Source organism: Monodelphis domestica, chromosome 7 (genome assembly GCF_027887165.1).
Source record: "Monodelphis domestica isolate mMonDom1 chromosome 7, mMonDom1.pri, whole genome shotgun sequence".
Lineage (NCBI taxonomy): Eukaryota > Metazoa > Chordata > Mammalia > Didelphimorphia > Didelphidae > Monodelphis > Monodelphis domestica.
In genome coordinates this window covers 18,107,957-18,131,009 of record NC_077233.1, presented here as the reverse complement: position 1 = coordinate 18,131,009, position 23,053 = coordinate 18,107,957, and the positions used below count along the sequence as shown (strand labels likewise).

The following is a 23,053-nucleotide window of genomic DNA, read 5'->3' as shown; positions in this document are numbered from 1 at the left end:
TTATGGAGAGTGGAATGGCAAATCAATAGGAAGTAACTGCACAGCTACCTTGCAGCAATGAGGGTCCAGTATAGGTTAGATGATATCAATTGGTAATGGGTCCAGTGAGCACAAGAAAAGTGTTATATTGGAGGGACATCAAGAAGGCCTATGCTACTGGATTGTCAAATGCACAGATGAGAAAGGAAGTCAAATATAAGAAGACTGGGAAGTAAAGGAGTTAGGTTGTCAATAATCTTAAAAACCAAACAGTAGATTTTAAATTTGATTTCAATTAGGTTTACAATCAAAAGACTTGAAAAGCAATAAATAAAATACTGTTTTGATCTCTAAATAATAATTTCAACACAAATTTAATTATATAAAAATTTTTTAAGTTTCTAGAAAACAAAAAGTTTTGCATCCAGAAGGCGAAAATTGGGGGAGGGGGGACAACTGTAAAAATAGACTCGAACTCTGGACTTTAATCCCCACAAGCCCTTGCTCCACTTCCCCAAAATGCTTTGTAATCTCACGGGAATTCGGAGGTGGGCCGAGATCGAGAAGGAATTTAACCTGATTGCAAAGGCTTTTGTGCTCTCTTTTGGACTTCCATTTTGGGGCAGACCTGGCTCTTTCCATAACGTAGGTGAGGTCTTGTCTAGGCCTTTGGCCTAGGCACGTGTTTTTTTCTTACTTGTATATTCTAAAATTCTCAACCTTTAATAAACCTCATAAAATATAATACTCCTTGCAGAGAGAAACTAATTTCTACCTGCCTCAGTCTACCCTAAATTTTAATTTTTACACAAGACAACAACTTTGCACTAAATAGTTCTGATAAAAATTAACATTTAAAATAATGAAGTGAAAAACATTTAAAATATCAATAGTCATTTTCCAACAGTATTGACACAAAAAGCAGAGGAAATTCTCCAAGTGGCCAAACTGCCAATAATAAAAATAAAAATTTCATTTGTAAATCAAAAAAGCAAATTGCAACACTACTCTTAGAGTCATTAACAATTCTTATTAACAAAAATGAAAAAAATTCAATATTCCAGGAAAAAGAAGTAAATTAATATACTATGATGAAGCTATGAGTTGGTTCAGTGAAAAGCAATATGGAATTTTGTACTAACACACACACACACACACACACACACACACACACACACACAAAATAAGTACTTTGCAAAAGCTAAAAGGTTACATAACTGCTATTATACTTATCTATTGAAATTACAACAAAATATCTCATAAGCACTAAAGATATATATATAATACTACAGTTTAAGGGAACACACACACACATCTTAACTCATTGACTATGAGTTACTTATTGAGGGGCAATTTGGAAATTATCAAAAAATTTAAGACATTTTAAGTTTTCTGTTTTAGTGGACTATAAACAAAGCTAAGAAAAGACTTACACAATATCTAAATCTTTGCCAAATTCTATTACCTAAAACTTAATCAAGCATTAAAATTAACTTGAAAATGTTCATATTCCCCAAAATAAGATTCTACCTTACCTCAGAATTTTTTTTATTCTAGTATAGACATCTTTTTCAAGGCCATGAAAAACAATCTACAAGTCTTCATATGTCAATGTCACTTTTATAGCAATGCAAACTTTAAAATAAGGAAGTGACTGTGCAGATTTTTATGTTCTGTCATATAAACAAGAATACAAGTAAAAAGCAAACTTTTATACACTTTCATTTTACAATTCTCCTATCCCAAAGTCTGTCTATGAACAAGACAGATTGGGCAGAATTTTTATAAATACTTAGCTTTTATCAAATTAGTAAAAAGCATCTCAGACTATGCTGTGTCAATATATACTCAAGAAAAACACCTAAGTATGGCTCAACAATCTCACAGTTCTCCATTTTGCTCTTTTTTAATTCATTCTATCTAAACAAAAGATAAATGAATCTATAAGTTACCCACCACATCCATTTGATCTAAGAAAGTATATCTTTTTCCAAAAGATATTCTCTGACCTCCATTTACTCCTTTCATAAATTTATAAACTTTCATTTTTCCAGCATATTAACACACATTTGTTCCAAATATTTGCACCAGAAGATATTTTACACATGGCTCTTCATTGGGGAGTTACTTTAAAATTTTATGCCTAATATAAGCTAAACTTTTATTCATTTTTTAATCTGTCACTTAAATATATGATTTGCAATCAGAGAAAAAGTTTTCTTTTTCTATAAATAGGCATATTCTACATGCATAGTGTATACACATACAATAGATACATAAATGCAAACATGATTTCATAATTTTTAAGAATTATCAATTTACATGCTATAGAAACTACATTTAAAAAATTTTAATCTGCACATTACTAGGCTGAACACCTTCTATGCTTTTAAATAGGCCTAAATGTCATTTTTCCCTCAATATTTAACCTATGTGAGTACAGCCTCTATTAAATATTATCTTCTGAGCCTTCTCAAACCTGTACAGCTATGGTTCATTTCTTCCAGAAGTCCTCCAAATGCTTGCCCAAAGAGTAAAAGACCTTCCTCTCCAGTTTGCTATCTATTTGCTAATCCTGCCTCTCCTTACCCATTTGAACCCCACACTCTGATCATACATGTCATCAAGGAGATCTTCATCCAACACTGTGAGTGAAGATATCACTGGTAATAAGCTGCTACAGCCCATTTAGGCCTAGGATGTGCAGCTCTCCTTTGCCTCCTGGGCTACCTGAAATATGGATTCCTAAAAATTATGGTAGGACATAATTCCCAGCCATACAGCATCATCATACTGATGTGAAAAGAATGGAGAAAACATGAAAATCACTCAGTCATCCTTTCCCTCTCCCCAATTTCTACCTCTCTTACCCACCGGCTCCTTCTCTGCTATCCACAAGAGGCCCCCATTTGCCCCAATGGTTAAAATCTCCTACTTGACGCTCTCATCCTACCTCCTTAAATAATCCTTCCTCTATCTCCTTTCCCAGAGAAACTCCTAGAAAAAAAGCATCTGCACCAGTTTCTTCCACGTCCTCACCTCCCACTGCTCTCAATCCCACTCCATCAGACTCCGATCCCTCCCCTGAGCTCTACCTGCTCTCTCTTACTTGCTGAATCAGCTGCCTTTTCCTCAGTCTTCCTCTTTCTTGGCCACTCAAGTGTTACAGACTGCTCACAGCCCCTTCTCGCACAGCCTCTCCTCCCAAGTTTTGGGGCTCTATTCTTTCTTGCCTCTCCTATCACTGTCCCGAGGACTCTTCTCCACTTCCTTCCCAGTCTCCTCATCAATGTTGCATCCTTGATGTGGCAGCATCGATACCTCTATCTCCCCCTCTGCATACATCCCCCTCAACATCCCACAGGCGTCTCAGACTTAACCTGCCCTCCTCCTCCTCCTCAGTAAGCTTTCCCCACAGCCCTTCCCACCCCCCTTCCTTCTAAGTTTGCTGTTTCTGACAAGGCCTCCAGGCTGCAGCATACCTGCTGTCATGGACTCTTCACACATCTTCACTCACCCTCCACATGCCACCTCAAACACAAAGTAACACTGAGATTGTGTGAAGAACTTTAAGGGTTAAACAGAGTAGAAATTCCTATTTTATTACAGAAGCAACAGGGGCCAGTGGGTTTTTACTGAATGGGAGAGTAACACAATTAGATCTGCAGTTAGGGAAGAATCCCTTTGTATAAAGGATGGTGTGTAGAGATGAGACCTTTAGGGAAGAGAGACCAGTTGGGAAACCAAGACAACAGTAAGAGGTGATGGGGGTCTGAACTAAGGTTGTCGGAGATATTTAGGGGCAGAAACTGTACAATTTGCAATTGAATGACTATGTGGGTTATGGGCAAGTGAATAGCCAAGAACATACCAAAGGTACAAACCTGAGAGCCTGAAATAAGAGTTTCTTTAACTGAAAAAGAAATTTGGATAAGACTTGCAGAAAAGAAAATGAGCTCTGTAAAGTAATAACAATCATAATTTTCTATCTATAACATTTTGTAAATGGGCTTCTATTCTAAAATGATGGGTCTTTGGCTGCCATGTTTTTCTACTTGATTAAAAAATATTAAATTATAAAACTGTGCTTATCTGGGGTGATTGCTGGGGTCTTGGGGCATTCCCATTGTATGGCAATAGCTGAATATTTCTAGAGAAAATGTTGGCATCCTCTCAAAATCTTTTCCTTTATCCATTTCCTAACATAAAAAATGCTAGAATAAACTTGAATAGGTTAGAGCAGCAGTTCTCAACCTCTCCATTTGTAGCAATGAGAATGCATAATGCATATCAGGTATTTACATTCCGAATCATAACTATAGCAAAATTACAGTATTGAAGTAGCCACCAAAATAATTTTTTTGGTTTGGGGTCACTGTAACATGAGTAACTGTATTGCGGGGTCACGACATTAGAAAGGTTGAGAACCACTGGGTTAGACTGTAATTATTAAGAGGGCAATATTCACAATTATATATTTATCCTCTCTTCTAGTTTTACTGTTGATTTTGACATCTGCCACAAGATGATTCGGAGATGATTCCCCTAGCGATAACCAATAATTGCCTATCTGTTCAAATATAACATCATTCTGTACTTCCAGTGCTCTCCACCACCAATGGTGGGACTAGAACAAGCACTGGCTCTTCCTGCTGCTATCCCCTAAGTAACCATGCACTTTCCACCCACTCTTCCATGCCCCCTCCCTCAAGTGGAATTTAAGCAGTTTGAGAGCAAGGATTCTTGGTACAATGTAAGCATTTAATAAATGCCTTTTCATTCATAAAAATCACTGGAAGTATTCATAACTTTTACCCTAAAATTCAACTCACTTGACAAGAAATGAAATAGACCCCCTTAAGTCCAAAGTAACAGAAGTACTCATGGGAAAAGAAACAAAGTTGAGTAACTAAAATGAACTCTTAATTTCAGGAACTAAAATGTGAGTTTCTGAGTCCTGGTTTGTATATTTTCTTAACTTACTTTTAAAAGCTAGATAGTTCCCAAAATAAAAACTAAAAGATCTCTTTATGATCATTAAAGCTAAAAAAAAATGTCCATTTGGTCAACTTTTACTAAAATTTTATCCATGATTTTAAAGTAACTTTCAAGGGACTTACATATGTAACCAAATTAACATCCTGTTATCCATCTGGTGAAGAATATATCCTCGTCTTATCTAATCCCAAAGTTAATGTAAAGGCTATTTCTTTATATGGACATCAAAAAAGTTCAGAGAAGCAACCCAAGCCTGCTGGATTTCTTATGAAGAATTTAATTTATTTAAAAATTAATTTAACTTTCAATTATAAACAAATACTCAATACTCAAAACACATTTTAAGAGAAAGCGTCCAGCTCTTTACAGACATAGTGACTGAGGTCTATTCGTTGAGGCTTATTTAAGAACTAAGTAAGCGGCAGAGTCAAGACTGCGAGTCCCAGCTTCTTGCTGCTAAACTCACTCCTGTTTCACCTATGACTTCCAAGGGCCCAACTGGCTTGGAAATTTCAGCTCAAGGTGAATTTGGGCATAGACAGTGGGATTCCTCTCTTTCTTTCCTTGCCAGCGCTTCTGGCTACATCCACTGATGGCAAGAAGTCATATAAATGATTCCGCATATAAATGATTCCGCACAACACCAAAGTCACAGTAATAGCTTTCCCAGTAGCAATCATTTAAATGGGCTGGCATTATATAAGAAGCATCTACTTCATATTGTTGCCTACTGGTAAAGTAATAGAAACAACAGAATTGGTACCTGTTACAGAACATTTCTGATCAAATAAGTGGGGGGAGGGGGGGATTACAATGATTTAGACAGTAGAGATACCAAAAAGCATGCCAAGTTTCCAATATGATAACAACAAAATGAAGGCAACAGTTAAATATGGTGCCTTTGTATACCAAACTATAAAAAAATATTTTATAGAGCTAGAAAAAATAACAAAATTCATCTAAAAGAACAAAAGATAAAAAATATCAAGGGAATTAATGAAAAACATGTGAAGGAAGATATCCTAGCCACACCAGATCTCAAAGTATATTATAAAGTGGTGATCATCAAAACAATCTGGTACTGGCTAAGAAATAGTGATGGATCAGTGAAATAGATTAGGCACACAATCCATAAAAGTAAATGACAACAGTAATCTAGTGTTTGATAAATCCAAAGATCCAAGCTTTGGAGACAAGAACTTGCTATTTGGGGAAAAAAAAACCTATAAAAACTGGAAAAATGTATGGCAGAAAGTAGCTATAGACAAACATGTCACACCATATTCCAAGATAAGGTTAAAACAGATATATGATTTAGACATAAAGGTATCGTGATACCATGAGCAAATTAGAGGAGCATAAAATAAACCTGTCAGATCTATGAATAAGGGAAGAACTCATGGCCAAAGAAGATCTTGAACATTACAACATGAAAAATGGACAATTTTGATTATACTAAAATTTTAAAGGTTTTACACAAATATAGGGCCTTTGTGGGCTGAAACAGCTTTTTACAATGACCTCAGTTAATTTTCAGAGCAGTACTGCATATATATATATAAAGGCTTTATTATCCCCATTTTAGAAAAAAAAGTGGAAAGGGGTTGTAATGGACACATGGTCACAGAGTAAATAGATTTGGAGACAAGTCTCTTCTGATTTCAGACCAATTCTTACATTGCTATACCATACTCCATGGAGTATCATCATGTAGCAATCACTACATCAAAATCTGTTTCATTTAGGAAGGAATTTCATACTGTTTCATGGCAAAGAGATCTATATTTACAAGCCAGTTTGTTATTCAAAGGGAAGTTGGCAGGACTACTGAAATTAACTTTAAATACAACAAATGCAGGAAAGAGACTGGAACATCATCTTATTATGAAACAAACGAGACACTTATTTTATCTGTTTTGTCTAAAACGTGGTTTTAAAGGTCATGTTATCATAATAATTTTAGAGTCTATAGTCTATTTTTAATTTTGATGGGTATCTTTTCTTTTAATATCCTCTTCACTTTCAAATACCCTAAGGGGGGGGGGGGGCCTGACAACACAACCAAGACTCTTCCATGTCTGCCAAGAGGGGCAAGAGGTTGGAAAGCTGGACAAGCTCAATCATTATGATAGTGTTGGAGCTGGGGGGAGAGAGAGGCATTTTTATCCTATTCCTGTGCCCAGGAGTAATGCCCTACAAAAAAAGAAAGACTTCAACAAAACCAACAAACACATCATAGAGTAATAATTTAGCTCCCACTGTCAGTATGCTTAGCATGTGCCAGGCTCTGTGCTGCTTAAATGCTTTACACAGATTTTATCTGATCCTCACAACCTCATTACTCCCTTTTTACAGTTAAGGAAAAAACTAAGGCAGAGAGGCAGCTAGGTGACTCAATGCATAGAGAGCCAGGACTAGAGACCAAAGGTTCTGGGTTCAAATTTGGTCTTAGACAGCTGTGTGACCCTGGGCAAACCACTTAACCCCAATAGCCTAGCCCTCATCACTCTTCTGTCTTGGAACTGATATTCTAAGATAGAAGGGAAGGGCTTAAAAACAAAACAAAACACTAGGCAGAGAGAAGTTAGGTAACTTGCCCCAGTCACAGAACTAGTGTCTCAGGCCACGTTCAGCTCAGAGCTTTCTGTCTCCAGGGCTAGCACTGTCTCATTGAGCCATCTTTGCTGACAAAGAAGTGGGCCTTGAACAAGTGCTCCAGGCTGAGAGCACCACACTGGGGGATAACCAGGGAGAACACCCGAAGTCAGGGGGAAGAGATTGGAAAGGTTGAGGGGAAGGAGGATTCCATGTTTGATCCTGGAGGTAACAGGGAGCCAATGGAGTTCTGAACAAAGGCTGACATGGCCAGACCAAGGTTGGGGCAGAGGAGAGAAAGTGGTGGCACATGGCAGAGATCCTACAATGGGCAGGCCAGTCTGGCCCAGCTTGGATGGGAGGTGAGGGAGGAATCCAGGCTGACTCCCAGGGAGTTTGGGGGAGGGAGGACTGTTACTGCCTGCTTTCAGCTCAGTTCACTTAGCTCTTTTCTTACCAAAACCTGTTCAAACAAGAGGGATGGATTCTCCCTCTACAGCTCCTTTCCCATCAAGCCTTCTTTTTTTATCCTTTTGACAAGTGGACAACTAATTCAGAGCCACAGTACGATGGAAAACATCTGGATATGGAGTCTCAAACTTGGGCTCAAATTCTGGCTCAGCCACTAAAATGGGTGACTTAGAAATGTCACTCCCTTACATATCCTTGGCTCTAAAATGAGGGGTTCAATTGGAGGGCCTCTAAGATTCCCTAAAGTTCTGCATCTTTGATCCCCCTGGCCCAATCTCCTGCCCCTGCTATTTCTGATCTCCTACCTTCCTTTGGCTCCATCATTTTTCCTTTGCTATGATGGGAAAAGGAAGTCACTATGAAGTAACCTCAATGTAAAAGGAAGAAGGTACTGAGGACATTTGTTAAAAATCCAATGATGAACATGAGGTTTTCAGAGAAACATGGGAAGAGCCAAGTCAAGGAGGCTGAGGAGCAAGTCAAGATAACCAGAAATAAACTAAAATGAGGTAAAGCAAAAATAATATGAAAAAAGTGGCCAAAATGAGGAATTCTTATTGACGAATCTCAGCACCTTACAACTGAAGCGTGGTGAGACAGGAGGACACCAGAACAGCACTGGCAACTGGCTTGGCTGAACTTTTTGTTGATGACAAGGAAGAGTTCAGTGGGGGAATCAGTCCATCAGGAAATGATAGGTATAAAAACAAAAAGTCAATACAATTTAAAAATTAAACAGAAAAAATAGATTGAGTATGAAACATGCTCATGACCAGTTGAGCAGCAATGAGAAAGGCTGACTTTGAAGTCAAGAAAGAAGGATCTTCTGACTGATAATGCAGGGACAGCAATGGACCTTAATCTCATGCACAGAATAGACAATCAGCACATATTTTGCTGGGTAGTAAAGTGGGTACAGTGGAGAGAGCATCAGACCTGCAGTCAGGAAGACTCATCTTCATGAGTTCAAATCTGGCCTGAGACACTTAAAGAGTAAATGGGCAAGTCACTTAATCCTGTTGGCCTCAGTTTCCTCTTCTGTAAAATGAGCTGGAGAAAGAAATAGCAAACCATTCCAGTATCTTTGCCAAGAGAACCCCAAAATGGGATCACAGAAGAATTGGACACACATGAAACAACTGAACAAAAACAACATAATTTGTTAATCTGTCTGGCCAATTAGTCAACAGTTGGGGGAAGGGGGGAAGCCTTCTAATAAGAGAGAAGGGGTAGAAATGTCGAAATTGTGACCATATGACTTCATGCAAATTGCAGCTTCAATCTTTCCCCACCTGTAAAATTAGACCCAGCAAACCCAAATTATATGGACTTCACAGAGGGAGAATAAGATTAAACAATGTTTCTGCTTTAAATAAAACCAATTTAATTCACTAAGCAAAAGGTAAAGTTTTTTTCTTCCTAAAATGTCATTCTAATACATGTTTCCCAATTCAAAGAAATAGATTTCGTTAAAAGATATGTTGTATGAAGGGCACTGAACTTGCCCAGCCAAACACATCATCTCAAATACAATATCCACTAACACTTCCTTTTGAGAGAACTCACATCTTAAAAGCCAGAGGGACTTAATGGCCTCAAAGATAGTAAGACCTGGTTGAGTCCTGTCTCTGACCCATGGGCTATATGACCCACAACAAGTCATTTCACTTCTTCTAGTCAACTCTTTAAGACTCTGGGTGACAGAAAAAGCAAAGGAAGTTGTTGTTTTGTTTTTTACCAGAAATTACACTGATAAATACACACATTTGGTCATAAAAAGGAAAACAAAACAATTCTTAGCCTTCTAATTTATCTCACACACAAAAAGGCTGCTAAAAGGGCCAGAGATGTTTTCAAAGCTCTAGAGCACACTGTAAACTCCTTCCATGGATCAGACTCCTCTCTTTGCACACACCTGGCACAAATCTCATTGTCCACATTTCAAGCCCATGAGAGAAGAAACAGCTAAGAACCAGGGGGGAGAGAGCTGCTATGGATAGGGACACTAGCAGGTGTGAAAAGGAACAGAGGGTGCTAACTGTCAGAGGTATTAAAAGATGGAACTGTCATGCCACGAATGAGATCAGAGAAGGAACATCTACAGTTATTTCTAAAGTTAAGAATTCAACAGCTCTGGACAATTCTAAAAAGCTTTGAAAGAAATCTAAAAGAAGAGCTCCAACCTCCTGGTGTAAGGGTCCAACAACCCTAGAAGTCAAAAGGTCTGAGAGGCTGAACTCTATTAGAGCAAAACTCAATACCAGATGTTTGGGATGTGGACAGCCTCAGCTCTCCCTCCACTCCCTAAGACCACTCCTCTCCCACTGAGATCATGCAAACCCAAAGAAAGCTAGGTGTTCCTTCTGCTCAATTTGGAGGGGAAAGATCTGTCTTATTTTAGATCTTATGAAAATTGATGTCCATATACTAAAGAGTAAAAACCAAAAGAAGGGGCATAAACATCCACTGCCCACTCTTATTGATTCTACTCCCTCTGTATCTCCTAATCTCCATCCACACCACCAACACCTTAGATAAGGCCTGTCACCTCTCCTGGAGTACGAGGACAAGATGCTCCTCACCAGTTTCCCTGACGTCAGGCTATACCTTTCTATCTAGCCTGCTCACTCTCATGCCCATGAAGTTTCAATGGCTCCCCAATACCTTTTGGACAAAATACACACACCTCTGGCACCTGTGTCTGGGCTATCTTTCCAGGCTAACAGTCACAGTTCCTAGACTCCATGTTCCAGTAATCCTAGATAGAAGACTACTTGCTGCTCCCCAACCATGACATTCCATCTCCCACCCCCTACCCCTTCAGGCTCTGGGTACCCTCAATCTAAAATGCTTTCTCTCTCACTTCCTGGAAACTCTGGCTTCTTTCAAGGCTCAGTTCCAGGGCCACCTCCTTCAAGGGGCCTTTTATTGGATTGGTTCCTCAGCGTCTAGCTCATGGCCTGGCACATAAAGTTCTATTCAGTCTATTTTTTTAAACAACTGCCTATGTGAGACTTTCTCCAAGGTATTGTCCTGCATCTGTGACATTATGATTGGGCCTCCTTCCTTCCCTCCCACTGTGGTAAACATGGCATTGAAGTGTAATGATGGGGAGTAGAACAAAAGAACCGTTGGGGGAAATGGATGTTGAGAGCTCAACCGTTCCATCTAATGAGTGTGAGTCCCCCAAAATTACAGAAGTATTAACTGGAAAACAGTATCATTGATTTGTGTTTATCCTCTTTATTTTGCATATAAGGCACAAGTTCACAGGCCCAGCCCCAAATATGGGGCTTGACTGATCCTCTCTATTCTGAGTCATTGATCTGGTGGACACCTCCACTCCAAGGAGGGAGCACTAGGGCCTAACATTCACTTAATCCATGTCTTGCCCTAAAGCTTCCACAGAGTCTTCTCAGCATGCTGGAATTCTTCTATATCCTCCATATATTGCAAAGATACCAATGGAGAAGGGACAAGAGAAGGGAGAAGCCAGCAAAGAAGAGGTCAAAGGCTTTATTATTTAAAATAAAAGGCCTCAGCTTGGCACTGGGACAGTGGATGGCTGGTGTTGGGAGGACTTGGGTTCAAATCTTGTCTCAGATACTTCCTAACTGTGTGACCCTGGGCAAATCATTTCCATTCGCCTACCCCTTGCCCTTCTGTCTTAGTTGTTACTAAGGGGGGGGGGGGGGTGTCAAAATTCGAAGCAAAGAGAATTTCACATTCTCGATATGTGAGTTCTCTGCCCTGGCAAAGGTTAACTTGACTCCTAACTCCCTAGTGCCACCTGCCCCCCAACTCCTTACTATTAGAACCCAGTCTCATCACTATGGTAAATTATCAGCCCCAAAGGGTTGGTGACAGGTCAATGTTAAAAGTACTTTTTTGTGCCCTCAAGATTCCAGGCTTGAGAAAGAGACAACGTTTTAGATATCTTTCAGTCTGCAAGGGAGTAGGCATGCATAAACACAACATTACAAAATAAACCCACAAAAAGGATCTGAGAGATGCAAAAGGAAAGTATTATTACATGAAAGGTGTGACAAGGAGGAAGGGCATTGCCACCTAGAGCAGGGAAAAGTCCGCCAGAGCTGCAGCAAAGGGAGCCTTGGCAGCTGAGTTGTACAAAGAGATTAACAGTAGAAAGGAGATACTTAATTAGAAGTGAAAGGCTTTTGCAACAAATGTCCTTGGAACAGAAATCCAAACTATCACGAGAAGATCCCGGGGGTCAGAGAATGCAGAATAAAGAGGTATCTGGTAAGCAAACCTTCCCTTTTTGCCCTTCACCTCGGCAATAAACCAATACCCCTGGGAGGGGAGACTTCACCTACTCTAGACAAAAGTCCTGAGTACCTGGGGATTTCACTGGACTCTCTCCCTGGCAAACCAGGCCTAGTCTTTACTCTTCTCCATGCTCCAGCACAGCTAACCTCTTCCTGGACCCAGTTCATGCTCTCCTTCATGCTTCTGCTCATTCTGATCTCCATCTGGAACACCATCTCTCTCTATTCATCCACATTACTGATTCAAATACTGCCTAGCCTAAAAGGCCCAGATCACAGATTTAGAGCTAGAGGAAGCCTCTAAAACAAAGCCATCTTATCAATCCTTTATTTTACATAAGAAGAAACTGAGGCCCAGAAAAATCACCTGACTTGCCCAGGTCAAAGAGGCAGCATTTGAGTGTGGGTCCTCTGCTTTCCAAGTCAGCACTCCTTCTGACACGTCTCTGTGTCTCCATATCCTCAGCAGGACCCTTCTGATGCTGACCTTTTACTTTCTGATATCCTAGAGAACTTGATTCAAATTTCAACTACATCCAACAAGCATTTCTACGAAGTATCTATTCCAAGCAAAGCTCAGCTTTAGGAGTTCACAGGCCAAAGACAAAAATGAAAACTAGTCCCTCTCTTCCCTTGAAGACTTTCCGTTCTATTGAAGGATGTACTGCTTAAACAGATAAATACAAAATAATTGGAGAAAGGAGATTGTACTAACAGCTGGCAAAATCAAGAAGCTTCCTGGAGGAGGCAGGCCTCAGGGAAGGAGTCTAAGAGTCAGAAGTGAGGAAGAGGCAGAGCTGATCTGTTAGCTCTGAAAAATGGGGAATGAGCAAAAAAAGAAACCACACAGGGTCTTGTAAAAGTGTAACCGAAACTAAAGTCTGCCCCCAGAATGAGGGGGCAGACAGGGTCCAGAAAACACCTCCTCCAGGCAATAATTTGCTTCGAGCTGGCCACCAAAGGCAACACCAGCTCAGGGAGCCTCACAAAAAGTGTGATCCAATTAGGAACAAGACCCACACAGAACCTGGTGGAAAATCCAACTAAGTCAGGGGACCCCTCCAGCATTCATAGATGAATCTGGTAGAAGAGCAAACAAACACAAGATGGAACGTGCACTACTGGCAACAGAAGCATAAGCACTACATATGGACTCAACCACCACAGTCCCCAAGGGGAGGTTATGAAAATGGCAAGAAGGGAGATGAAATCAGGGAGGAAAGACCTGACCAAGCACATGAAGAAGCAATCTAGGCTGGACAGAGACAGCATAAAAGTACAGGCACCTTTGTCTGGGGATTGGTTGTTCTCATCTCTCTTTCATGCTTTCTGAGATATAGGTATTACATATATTGTTTACTTGGTTCTGTATCAGATCACCCAAGTTCTCCAACACTTCTCTTAACTCTTTATAATAATCATCCTTTCTCACAACACAAATACCGTCCCATTACACTCAGACCCCACCATGGGTCCAGCCACTCCCTAACAGACATCCACCTTGTCTCAGGACTTTGCTACCACAAAAGTGCAGCTTTTGTAAATGTCTGTATGTAAATAGATTTACTTTCTGTCTTTGACATCCTTGAGTTGTCTGCCTATCAGAGGGATCTCAGAGTTACTGGGAATAAACATTTTTCTTACTTTTTAAAAGCAAAATAGCAATTTAAAAGATTTCTTAGCATATTTGTCCATTTTTGTAACCTACTACAGAAAATTTCCACATGTAAACAAATATGCCGATTTCTTCTACTACAATATGCAAAAAAACAAGGATACTTCACAAATTTTATGGAATTCTATTAAATACAAGTAACATTTCAGGCATGTTTATCATAGTCATGGAATGCTAAAATTGATAGGAATCTTAAATGATCTTTTAGGCCAACCTCCTCATATTACAGGTGAAAAAACTGTAGTCCGGTGACCTGCTCAAGGTTACACAGCTAATCTGTGATACAGGAGACTAGAAATCCAATTTCTTGACTCCTACCCTAGTCAAATGCTCTTCCTCACACAACACCTTAAAAAAACATCTATATGAAGTTATATCCATTCTGAGTCAAAAGTCACAATATTGTAGTTACAAATTTAAATGAAAATATCTGCCTAAAAGATCTCAAAATTTTTAAAATCTTCGTCTAAGCAGCTAGGTGATTCAGTGCATAGAGAGTTAAGTCCTAGAAACCAGAGGTCCTGGGTTCAAACATTTCAAACAGATTCTTCCTAGCTGTGTGACCCTGGGCAAGTCACCTAACCCCAAATACCTACCCCCTTTACTACTCTTCTGCCCTGGAACTGATATTTAATATTGATTCCAAGACAGAAAATAAGGGTTTAAACAAAATCCTTCTATGTCTAACTATGTTTTCATGGCACAACTAAAGATTAGCATATTTAACAATCAAACATATAGAGCAAGAAAAAAACGAATTAAACCATGTTCTAAGGTTTGTAGGAAAACCACACCTTTAAAAAAGTTTGTCTTAAAGATAAAAATTGTCAATGCCATTCAATGTCAATGTCTCATTTCATATGCACATGCCCCCAAATAGAGGCCAAAGAAGATAAGGAACCTTAAACTGCCTCTAAGAGGGGCAATGGTAGAAGTCAAAAATGGAAGCTGACCCAGTCTTTGCAATTCTGTCATATGACATTTTGTTGTCCACAAAGCCATGGTTTAGATTACAGTTCAAGATAGTAGATCACTAGCAGGAGAGGGAGATTAAAACTCCCAAAACACCTCTTTTTAAAACAATTATTACAACAAAAACACCAAGATTCTTTACCAACAAATTGCAAAATATGGAGTCAACAATAAAACTTCTAAGCAGAAAAGTCTGGTGGGCTACTTTAAGGCCTCTTCGTAAGACCTGGGATCTAGGACAGGTACTGCCACTCCTCTTGAATAAGTCACCTGCAATTTCTAAGGTACTTTTCCCTTATGCATCAAATGGGACTGGCACCTGCCCTGCCTCTCTCATAGGTCTGGGGTAGAAAATACCCAGAGGTGAAAAATGACTTTGAAAATCACACCGGCCTGAGTAATTCTAATAACAACAGATGAAGAAAAAGCATTTCCTTTTCAGTGGAGATGGGAACAGAATGATACATACACTTTCAGTCACAGTTACTAGAACAACTGTTTTGTCTGTCTTCCCATGTTACAGGAAGGGGTTAATGAAGGGAGAGGCTTTAGAGAGAGGATTAATATTCAGAAATTACTGGGATATACAAACAAAAGGCATCAATAAACTTATCTGAATAAAACAACATTAAAAAATGCATATAATGCTAGATGAGTAGCAGATAGGAGGCACAGTGGATAAAGCACTGGGGCCTGGACTCAGGAAGATGAGCTTCCTGAATTCAAATTTAGCTTCAGACATTGTGTGACCCTACACAAGTCACAACTCTGTTGGCCTCAGTTTCTTCCTCTATAAAATAAGCTGAAGAAGGAAATGGCAAAGCACTCCTGTATCCTTGCCAAGAAAACCCCAAATGGAGAGTCAGACAACTGAAAACGCCTGGTCAACAAGTATTAGATTATTATAAGAACCTGGCTGTTTTAGACCCAAAACTCTTTAACTCAAGACTACAGAGGTTAGAAGGAAAAGTTCTAGGCTTCTTTGGGGATAGGGTCTAGTAGAAACTAACTGCTATCCTTTTTTTCTTCACCTGAAATAAATATTAAGTAATTCACATCAAGAACATCAATCTTACTACCTTTCTCTCACCACCATTTTCACTTGTAAAAGAGGGGGAAAGCAACAGAACTTAAGCTGAAATGTCACTTTGCTCAAAGAATCTGTGTGTCACAGTGGACACAGTGCTGGGCTTGAGCCAAGAAGATCTGATTCAATTCCCACCTAAGATGATACTTTAGGCCAATGGTCATCAAACTCAGATAAAAACAAGAACCTTATAATTCCCAAATGAGGATCCCTTCAGGCTGTATAATGACTTACAAAACCACTTAATTAAAAAAGAAAAGAAAATTTAAAAAGAAAAAAGAAAACCACTTATTAGTATTATTATCTATGTTTTACAGGGTCTTTACTGATTTTGTTAAATATTCCACAACTGCAATTGCAAATTAACCTGGCTCAGGCCATGATCAAGATTGTGTGGCTGCTGCCTCTGCTCTGGGTAACTAAGGTGACAGGGGCTGAGAAAGCACCAACCTACGCAGCTGGAGGGAGTTTCCTCATGTGGGTGTTCCCTAAATCAATAAAAATAGGGCCAATCCCTAGCCGTATCCCTTTAAAGAGGCAACCAGTCAGAGAAAAAAGTATTATCAAGAGGAAGAATCCAAAAGATGATAGAAAAAAAGTTAATCCTGTTTCATGCCTGTACATAGTTATTCCTCTAAACAGAAAGAATTTCTTCTTTTAGCATTTTCTTTTTCACTATCCTGAGATGCAATTAAAAATTAAATGAAAAAGGAGCCTGGCTTTCAAAACTATTCTTCATTAACCACTGCCTGATAAACATTCTCCATTTCCTCAAACTCATATCTAATGCAAACACCCTATCTATCAGCCTACTGCCATTAGCATCAGTCACTGAAGATTCCACCATTTGTTGAAATGTTTAACTCTTCAAACTCCTCCAAACAAAAGCCACTAAAATCCCCATCCTATGTCCTGATACCCCTTAAGCTCTGAATGATCGTACATTAATCTGCCTCAAGCAGGCTTCTACTATGCCACTTACTCCTCATCCAAATTTCCTAATGGCTCTCCAACTCTTCTTCCTTCTAAACCTCTGTGGCTTTTGACACCAATGACCCACCCATCTCCCTAAATATTCTCCTCTCCCTTTGCTTTCAGGACCCTCCTGAGGTTTCTCCTCCCTAACTGTCCTTCCCAGATGGATCACTGCCATTTTCCAAACCTTAACCCTGAGTCTTTTCCAAGGCTCTGTCCTGGGCCTTCCTTTTTCTCCACACCATCTCTCAGCAAAATCATCAGCTTCCAAGGGGTCACTTATGGACTCCCAAATTTCTATATCCAGCCGCCATGTCTCTCTTCTGATCTCCCTCTCACCCCTCGCCTCCACAATGGGCCTAGCCAACTCCCTAAGTCCAAATGGCACTCTCTCCTCCAAACAGCTCTGGCACCCACCCTCCCCTTCAGTGCCAGGTTCACAGGCCTGGAGTCACCCACAGCTCTTGGTTTCCCTCCCCGCTCATGTCTTGGGGTCTCTGTTCCTACAAGAGCCCTGACCCCTGGCCCCTTTCCTTTCATCACAGACCCACTTCCCTAGCTTGGGCCCTCAGCTCCTCTCTAGTGGACCCTTCTTGGCCCCTCTGTGTTCAGCCCAGCATCTCCCTGGTCTCATGCATCCATACTCCAAAATTGACCTAAATCACCTCCTAAAGCACAGTCAGTCAACAAGCACATGTTAAGCACTCACCACATGCCTGGCATTCTAGCAGCAAATGGTTCCTGTCCTCAAGGAACTGGCATTCTACCAAGGGATACCTTGTGGTCAGTCTTCAAAGAAGTAAACGGAGGGGTCTGGCCCCCTTCAGTGAAGATCTTGGCCCCTCAACTAAATACAGACTCCTGGGCTTGGCACAAAAAGTCCTTCCCAGCCTGGCCCCAGGCCAACCCTGCAGGTTGCTGTCCCTTCACAATATGTCCTAGCACAAATGGCCTGCAGGCTATTCCCAGAGATCTGCTCTCCATCCCTGACCATTCACCAAAGCCTCCCCTCAGTCCCTAGCTTCCTTCACAGCTCAGGAGCCACCTCCTACAGGAAGCCTTTCCTGATTCCCCAGCATGACCCTGAGGGGTAAAAAGGCAGTAGAATAAAGAGCCTGGAGCCTCTATCCTGGCCCAGTCCATTGGATCTTCCTCACAAAGGGTCCAGTATAAGGAGGGGTCCCTATGTCACACCAACTTACCACTAATGACTGGGCCCCAATTTCAGCTTTACTCCTCCTCCTCGGCCTCCATTTGAAACTTTAGGTAGACAGAGAACACTGGCTCAGCACAAGCATGAGTCCCAGAGGCAGACTTGGAAAATGCTCTGGTTATCATTTGGGGGAGCATATTTTCAACTTCATCCTTATTGTCTATTGAGTGAAAACAATCATAGCATGTTCTGCAGATAAGTTTGACATGAAAAAGGCCACTAGGAGCCCACAATAAACTCGGAATTCAAAAGTCTATCTCTACCAGTTGACAAATGAAACAAAAAGCAATAAAGCAGGAAATAGAAGACAGCTGGACCTGGAGTCAGGAGGCCTTGGATTCAAATCCTGCCTCAAACAGTAACTTATTGTGTGACTACAGGCAAATCATTTCGTGCTTTTTCTGAAAAATGGGAATAACAGCAACTACACCCCAGATTCTCAGATATATTTCTTCAACCTTAATCTCTCTCTTAAATGCCAAACTCCTTGTACCTCTAACTGCCTTCTGGGTTTCCATAGACATCTTAAGCTCAACATGTCCTGGAGTGAACTCATTATTATCTTTACCCCAAAACTCACCTTTCTTTCCAACCCACCTAGTCACCATCTTCCCGGTCGCCCAGGCTCACAATTAGGGTGTCACCCTCACCTTCTCACTCTCTCCCGTGCTCCCTTCCTCAATCAGTTGCCAGATCCTTCTGGTTTTACCTTCCTGACATCTCTCTCTCCAATAGGCCCTCTTCTCCACGCTGACCCTGCCCCCGCACAGGGCAGAGCCTCACTAGCTCAATCTTGGACAACTGCAATAACCTTGTTTGGTCTTCCAACCTCATCTGTCCCTTCTCCTGTTCCACCTTCCTAAACCAACCACAGTAGCTCCCTATTAACTTCAAAAACAAATAGAAAATCCTGTTTGGATGTCAAAGTCCCTCATGACCTGGCCTTATCTTTCCAGGCTTCTCAGGCCAATCCTCAATCCAGTGCCTCTGGCCTCCTGGCTGCTCCTCAAACTAGACCTTCTTATCTCCCCGCTCTGGGCAGCCTCTGGCTGTCCCCCAGGCCTATGATGTTCTCCCCCTCCTCATTTTTGCCCACTGGCTTCCCTTCAGATCCCAGTTAAAAGGCCACCTTCTTCAGAAAGCCTTTCTGGGTCTCTGTTCATGCTAGTGCCTTTCCCCCAAATTAGCCCTGATTTGTCCTGTCTGCATCTTGTCCATTCAAAGCTGTCCACATGTTGTTTCTTCCATTAGACTATGCGCTCCCTGAGAGGCTAGACTGTCTTCTGCCTCCTTCTGGCACACAGGAAGTACTTCATAAATTCTTCTTGCCTGCTTGATTGATCAGTGGATCAAGTGCAATTTTGCAAACCTTCATTGCCAATATAAATGTCAACTATTACTATCAGATACGGAAGAGACCAGAGATTATCGAGTCCAACTCTCTCATTTTAGAGGCCTAAGCTGAGGCCCAGATCAGGGAGGTTGTGGGCCTTTCCCATCACATAGGGAATTAAGTGAAAGAGGGAGCTAAATGAGATGGCACAGCGCAGTCAGGAAGCCTGGAATTCAAATCCAGCCTCAGACACTTTCTGGCTGTGTGAACCTGAGCAAGTCATTGAAATGCTGTGTCTCATCTGGAAAACAGGAATAATATAATGGGACCAACTTGCAGAGTTGTTATGAAAATAACAGGAGATACTTACAAAGCACTTTGCAAACTTTAAAGTATTCTGTATATGTATTTTTTTATTAGTAGTATTGTTCAAAAACTCACAGGAAGCTCCTCAAGCTGTAAATGACCTCCAAGATCATCTAGTTCAATCCCTCAATCTGCAGCAAAGAAAAGAGGGGCCAGAGAAGCTAACGGTTACCCAACGTCCCCAGGCCTTAGCCAGAAAGCAGGCTCGGAGGCCGGTGCCCTGACTCCAGGCAGTCACCATTAGGCGTGCTGCTCCACCAAATCCAAAGCCAGAGCTCCTTCTACTAGATCTTGCTATGCTCCTCTTCTGTCATTTGGAACCAAAATCTCTGCTCCCAGCCGAGGCGATGCCCTCGGGCCCAGGTCTAGACTTCCTTCTTCAAACTCCAGGCTAGCCAAAGAAGCTGGACAGTTCCTTAGAATTTGCTTCAAAGAGCTAGCCAGAGCCCTCTGCCCTTTGGGGACCGTATTTAAGTGAAATGTGTTAGTTCCCCTTTAGCGGCTCCCAGGCACTGACTGAAGTCGACAGCTTGCCCCAAACGAGCAGCTGCTAGAGGGGAGTAGAGTCAGGGAAGAGGGAGAAATAAAGGTCAGTTATTCTCAGCCCAGACATTTCTCCTAAGAACATCGAACCCCAACGGATGCACGGCCATTTAACTGGCTGCGCTACCTCAGGAAAATCAAAATTCCAAATGACTCCCAGCTAAAAGTCTGTTTCCACGAGCTTCAATGTGGCCTGTCATGGTATTGTGGACGGATTAATTCTGCTCATTAGGGCCTTCCTAACAAACAGTTAATTTAATTATCCTCTTGTAGGGAGAATGATAGGGCCGATCCAATGGTTTCCTTTTAAAAGATAACTGGCTGAAGAGCTTTCAAGAACTCTTTTTGTACACATTTTTACATGTTACTTCAACTCCCAAGCCAAAAAGCCGCCCACTTCTGTTAGTCTTAGTCATCTCCAACTAAGCCACTGTGATGTTGTCTTTGCACAGTCCTCGAAAGGATGCCTTCATGTTACCAATTACTCTGCCCTCCCCAATTAAAAGTGGTGTGAAAACGTCCACTTGACAAGTTTGACGGCGTGCACAGAGTCCATCTGGCCATCTGTACTGCGGGCAAAGAGCTGACTGTGTGACTGGAGGAGCTCTGCCACCCTCTGCATTGCAGGACGTCTGATTTGCACCCAACCTGAACACTTTCAGAGAGGAAATAGGGAAAATCGATTCCGCAGGTAAGGCCGTTGGAAATGCGGCTTCACGCTTACCCCACGTGCGGGTGGGCACGGAGGCCACACACTGGGGCTACTTCTGCTGCTGCCTTTCTGCCAGAGGACTAACCATCACCTCAGCATCCAGGGATGCCAGAGAAGAGGAGAACTTTCTTGCCCTGACTCCCAGCCTGTCGCTGCCAAGGGCCTGCCAAGTCTCCCACTCACTCACTAGTCCTAGACCTGTCAATGCTCTTGCTAGCTAGACCGGGCCCTGGCTGGGACCCACTCCCGAGGTTATGCAGAGTGAAGCTCACCAGACTTGGGTGCTGTGCCTCGGTCCACGCCTGTCCTTTCACTGGCATGCTCTTTGGTCCAAAAACTCCCGTGGGAACCTCCCTCTGCCCCGGGCAAAGCCACCTGGGCCAGGGCCCCCGGCAGGGACGGGTCCCTAAATCCCTGCCTCCCCGCCTAACCCTTCAGCCGCCCTCCCCCTGCGGGCCCCTCCTAGCCAGCTCCAAAAGCTGGAAGAATTTGGATCTAGATAAGTTCCCACGTGACCCCAGGTGACGGGCCTCGGGCCACGAGGCGGGTCTCCGAAGCTCTGGTGGGTCAGTGAGCCCCCCTTTACCTTGCCCGTCTTGTGGTCGAACCAGACGAGCGCGTGGTTCCTGGACAGCACCTTGCAGTCGAAGGTGGCGTTGTTCTGGGCCGGCCGGCACCGGGCCACGGAGCGCCCGATCTTAATGGGCTCATCCAGGTAGACATGACGCTCCTGGAATGGGTGCGAGTTAGGGCGGCAAGTGAAGATGGCCAGGGCCGAAGGCATTGAGGACAGCTCAGGGAGCCCGCTCCAGCCAGGCCCGGGTCCGAAGAGGAGCTCCTCCTGAGCCACGCTGCTGTGCGAGGCCCGTCCAAGCCACGAGTGTCCCTTCCCACCCCCCCAAGCCGGTTCGATCAGTCAGGCCAGCATCAGCCCCTCTCCTGGCGCGTGGGGTCACTGTCGGTCAGCACCTTGGGAGCGGTCCAGGCATGGCCGGGGTGCCGAGCCCCGCAGCAGCAGCAGCAGCAGCAGGAGCGCCTGTGGGGAGCCCCCCTCACTCCATTCCCCAGGGGCTCCAACCACATTGGAAGAGATTCCCGGCGGGGGGCTCAGAGAGGGCGTCCAGGAGTCACTCGAGCCCGCGGGGTGACCGTGACCCTGACCCGAGCCGGGTGGGAGGGGGCGGCTCGTGCCGCATGGAGCAGGGCCCCCCTCCCGTGGGCTGCCTGGCACTCCGCTCGCTCGTGGGCTGGCTCCTTCCTCCACTTGCTGCCTCGCTCGCTCGTGGGTCCGCTCGCTCCCTCGCTCTGCAGCCGGGCTCGCGCTGCTGCTAGCGGGGGCCGCGCATCGCGCGTCGGGGGCGGCCCGGGCTGGGCTCCCGCGTGTCCGCGGCGGCGCGTGGGGGGACGAGGCCGGGTGGGGGGGCTGGGCTGGGCCGCTTCTGGCTCCCTCGCTGCCTAGCGCGCTGGCCTGCCCTGCGGGCCCTCTCCGGCCGCCCGCCCTGGTTCACGCGGCACCGCCGCCAAACTTTCCGACCTGCGGGCGACAAGAACCGCCGTGAGGCGCCGCCCGCCCTCCCGTCAGGGGCCCCCGACCATCCCGCCGGCCCGGCCCGCCTCCGCCCCGGTCCCGACCCCGACCCCGGATTCCGCCCCGGCCCTGGTCCCGGCCCCGGCCGCCATAGTGACTCTGACGGAGACCTACCCGCGGGACGGACGGACGGCCGGCCGCGGGAGCGCGCAACCTGCACTAGCCCGCCGCTCGGCCCCTCTCCCGCGCCGTACTTCCAGGACCACGTGACCGACGCCGCGGGGGCCCTATTGGGTGTGGGCAAGGAGAGGCCGGGG

General features: G+C 43.3%; 1 protein-coding gene across 6 annotated transcripts in view; it reads right to left on the bottom strand.

Moving 5' to 3' along the window:
- Positions 1-22,152, bottom strand: part of SLMAP (sarcolemma associated protein) — a 168,891-nt gene extending 146,739 nt beyond the window's left edge. For all 6 annotated transcript variants that reach the window (XM_007499963.2, XM_007499966.2, XM_007499968.2 and 3 more), the window contains exon 1: positions 21,795-22,152. In XM_007499963.2, the coding sequence (XP_007500025.1) occupies positions 21,795-21,992 (198 nt within the window). In that variant the 5' untranslated portion in view covers positions 21,993-22,152. The remainder of the gene's footprint in view (positions 1-21,794) is intronic.
- Positions 22,153-23,053: the final 901 nt, after the last annotated feature.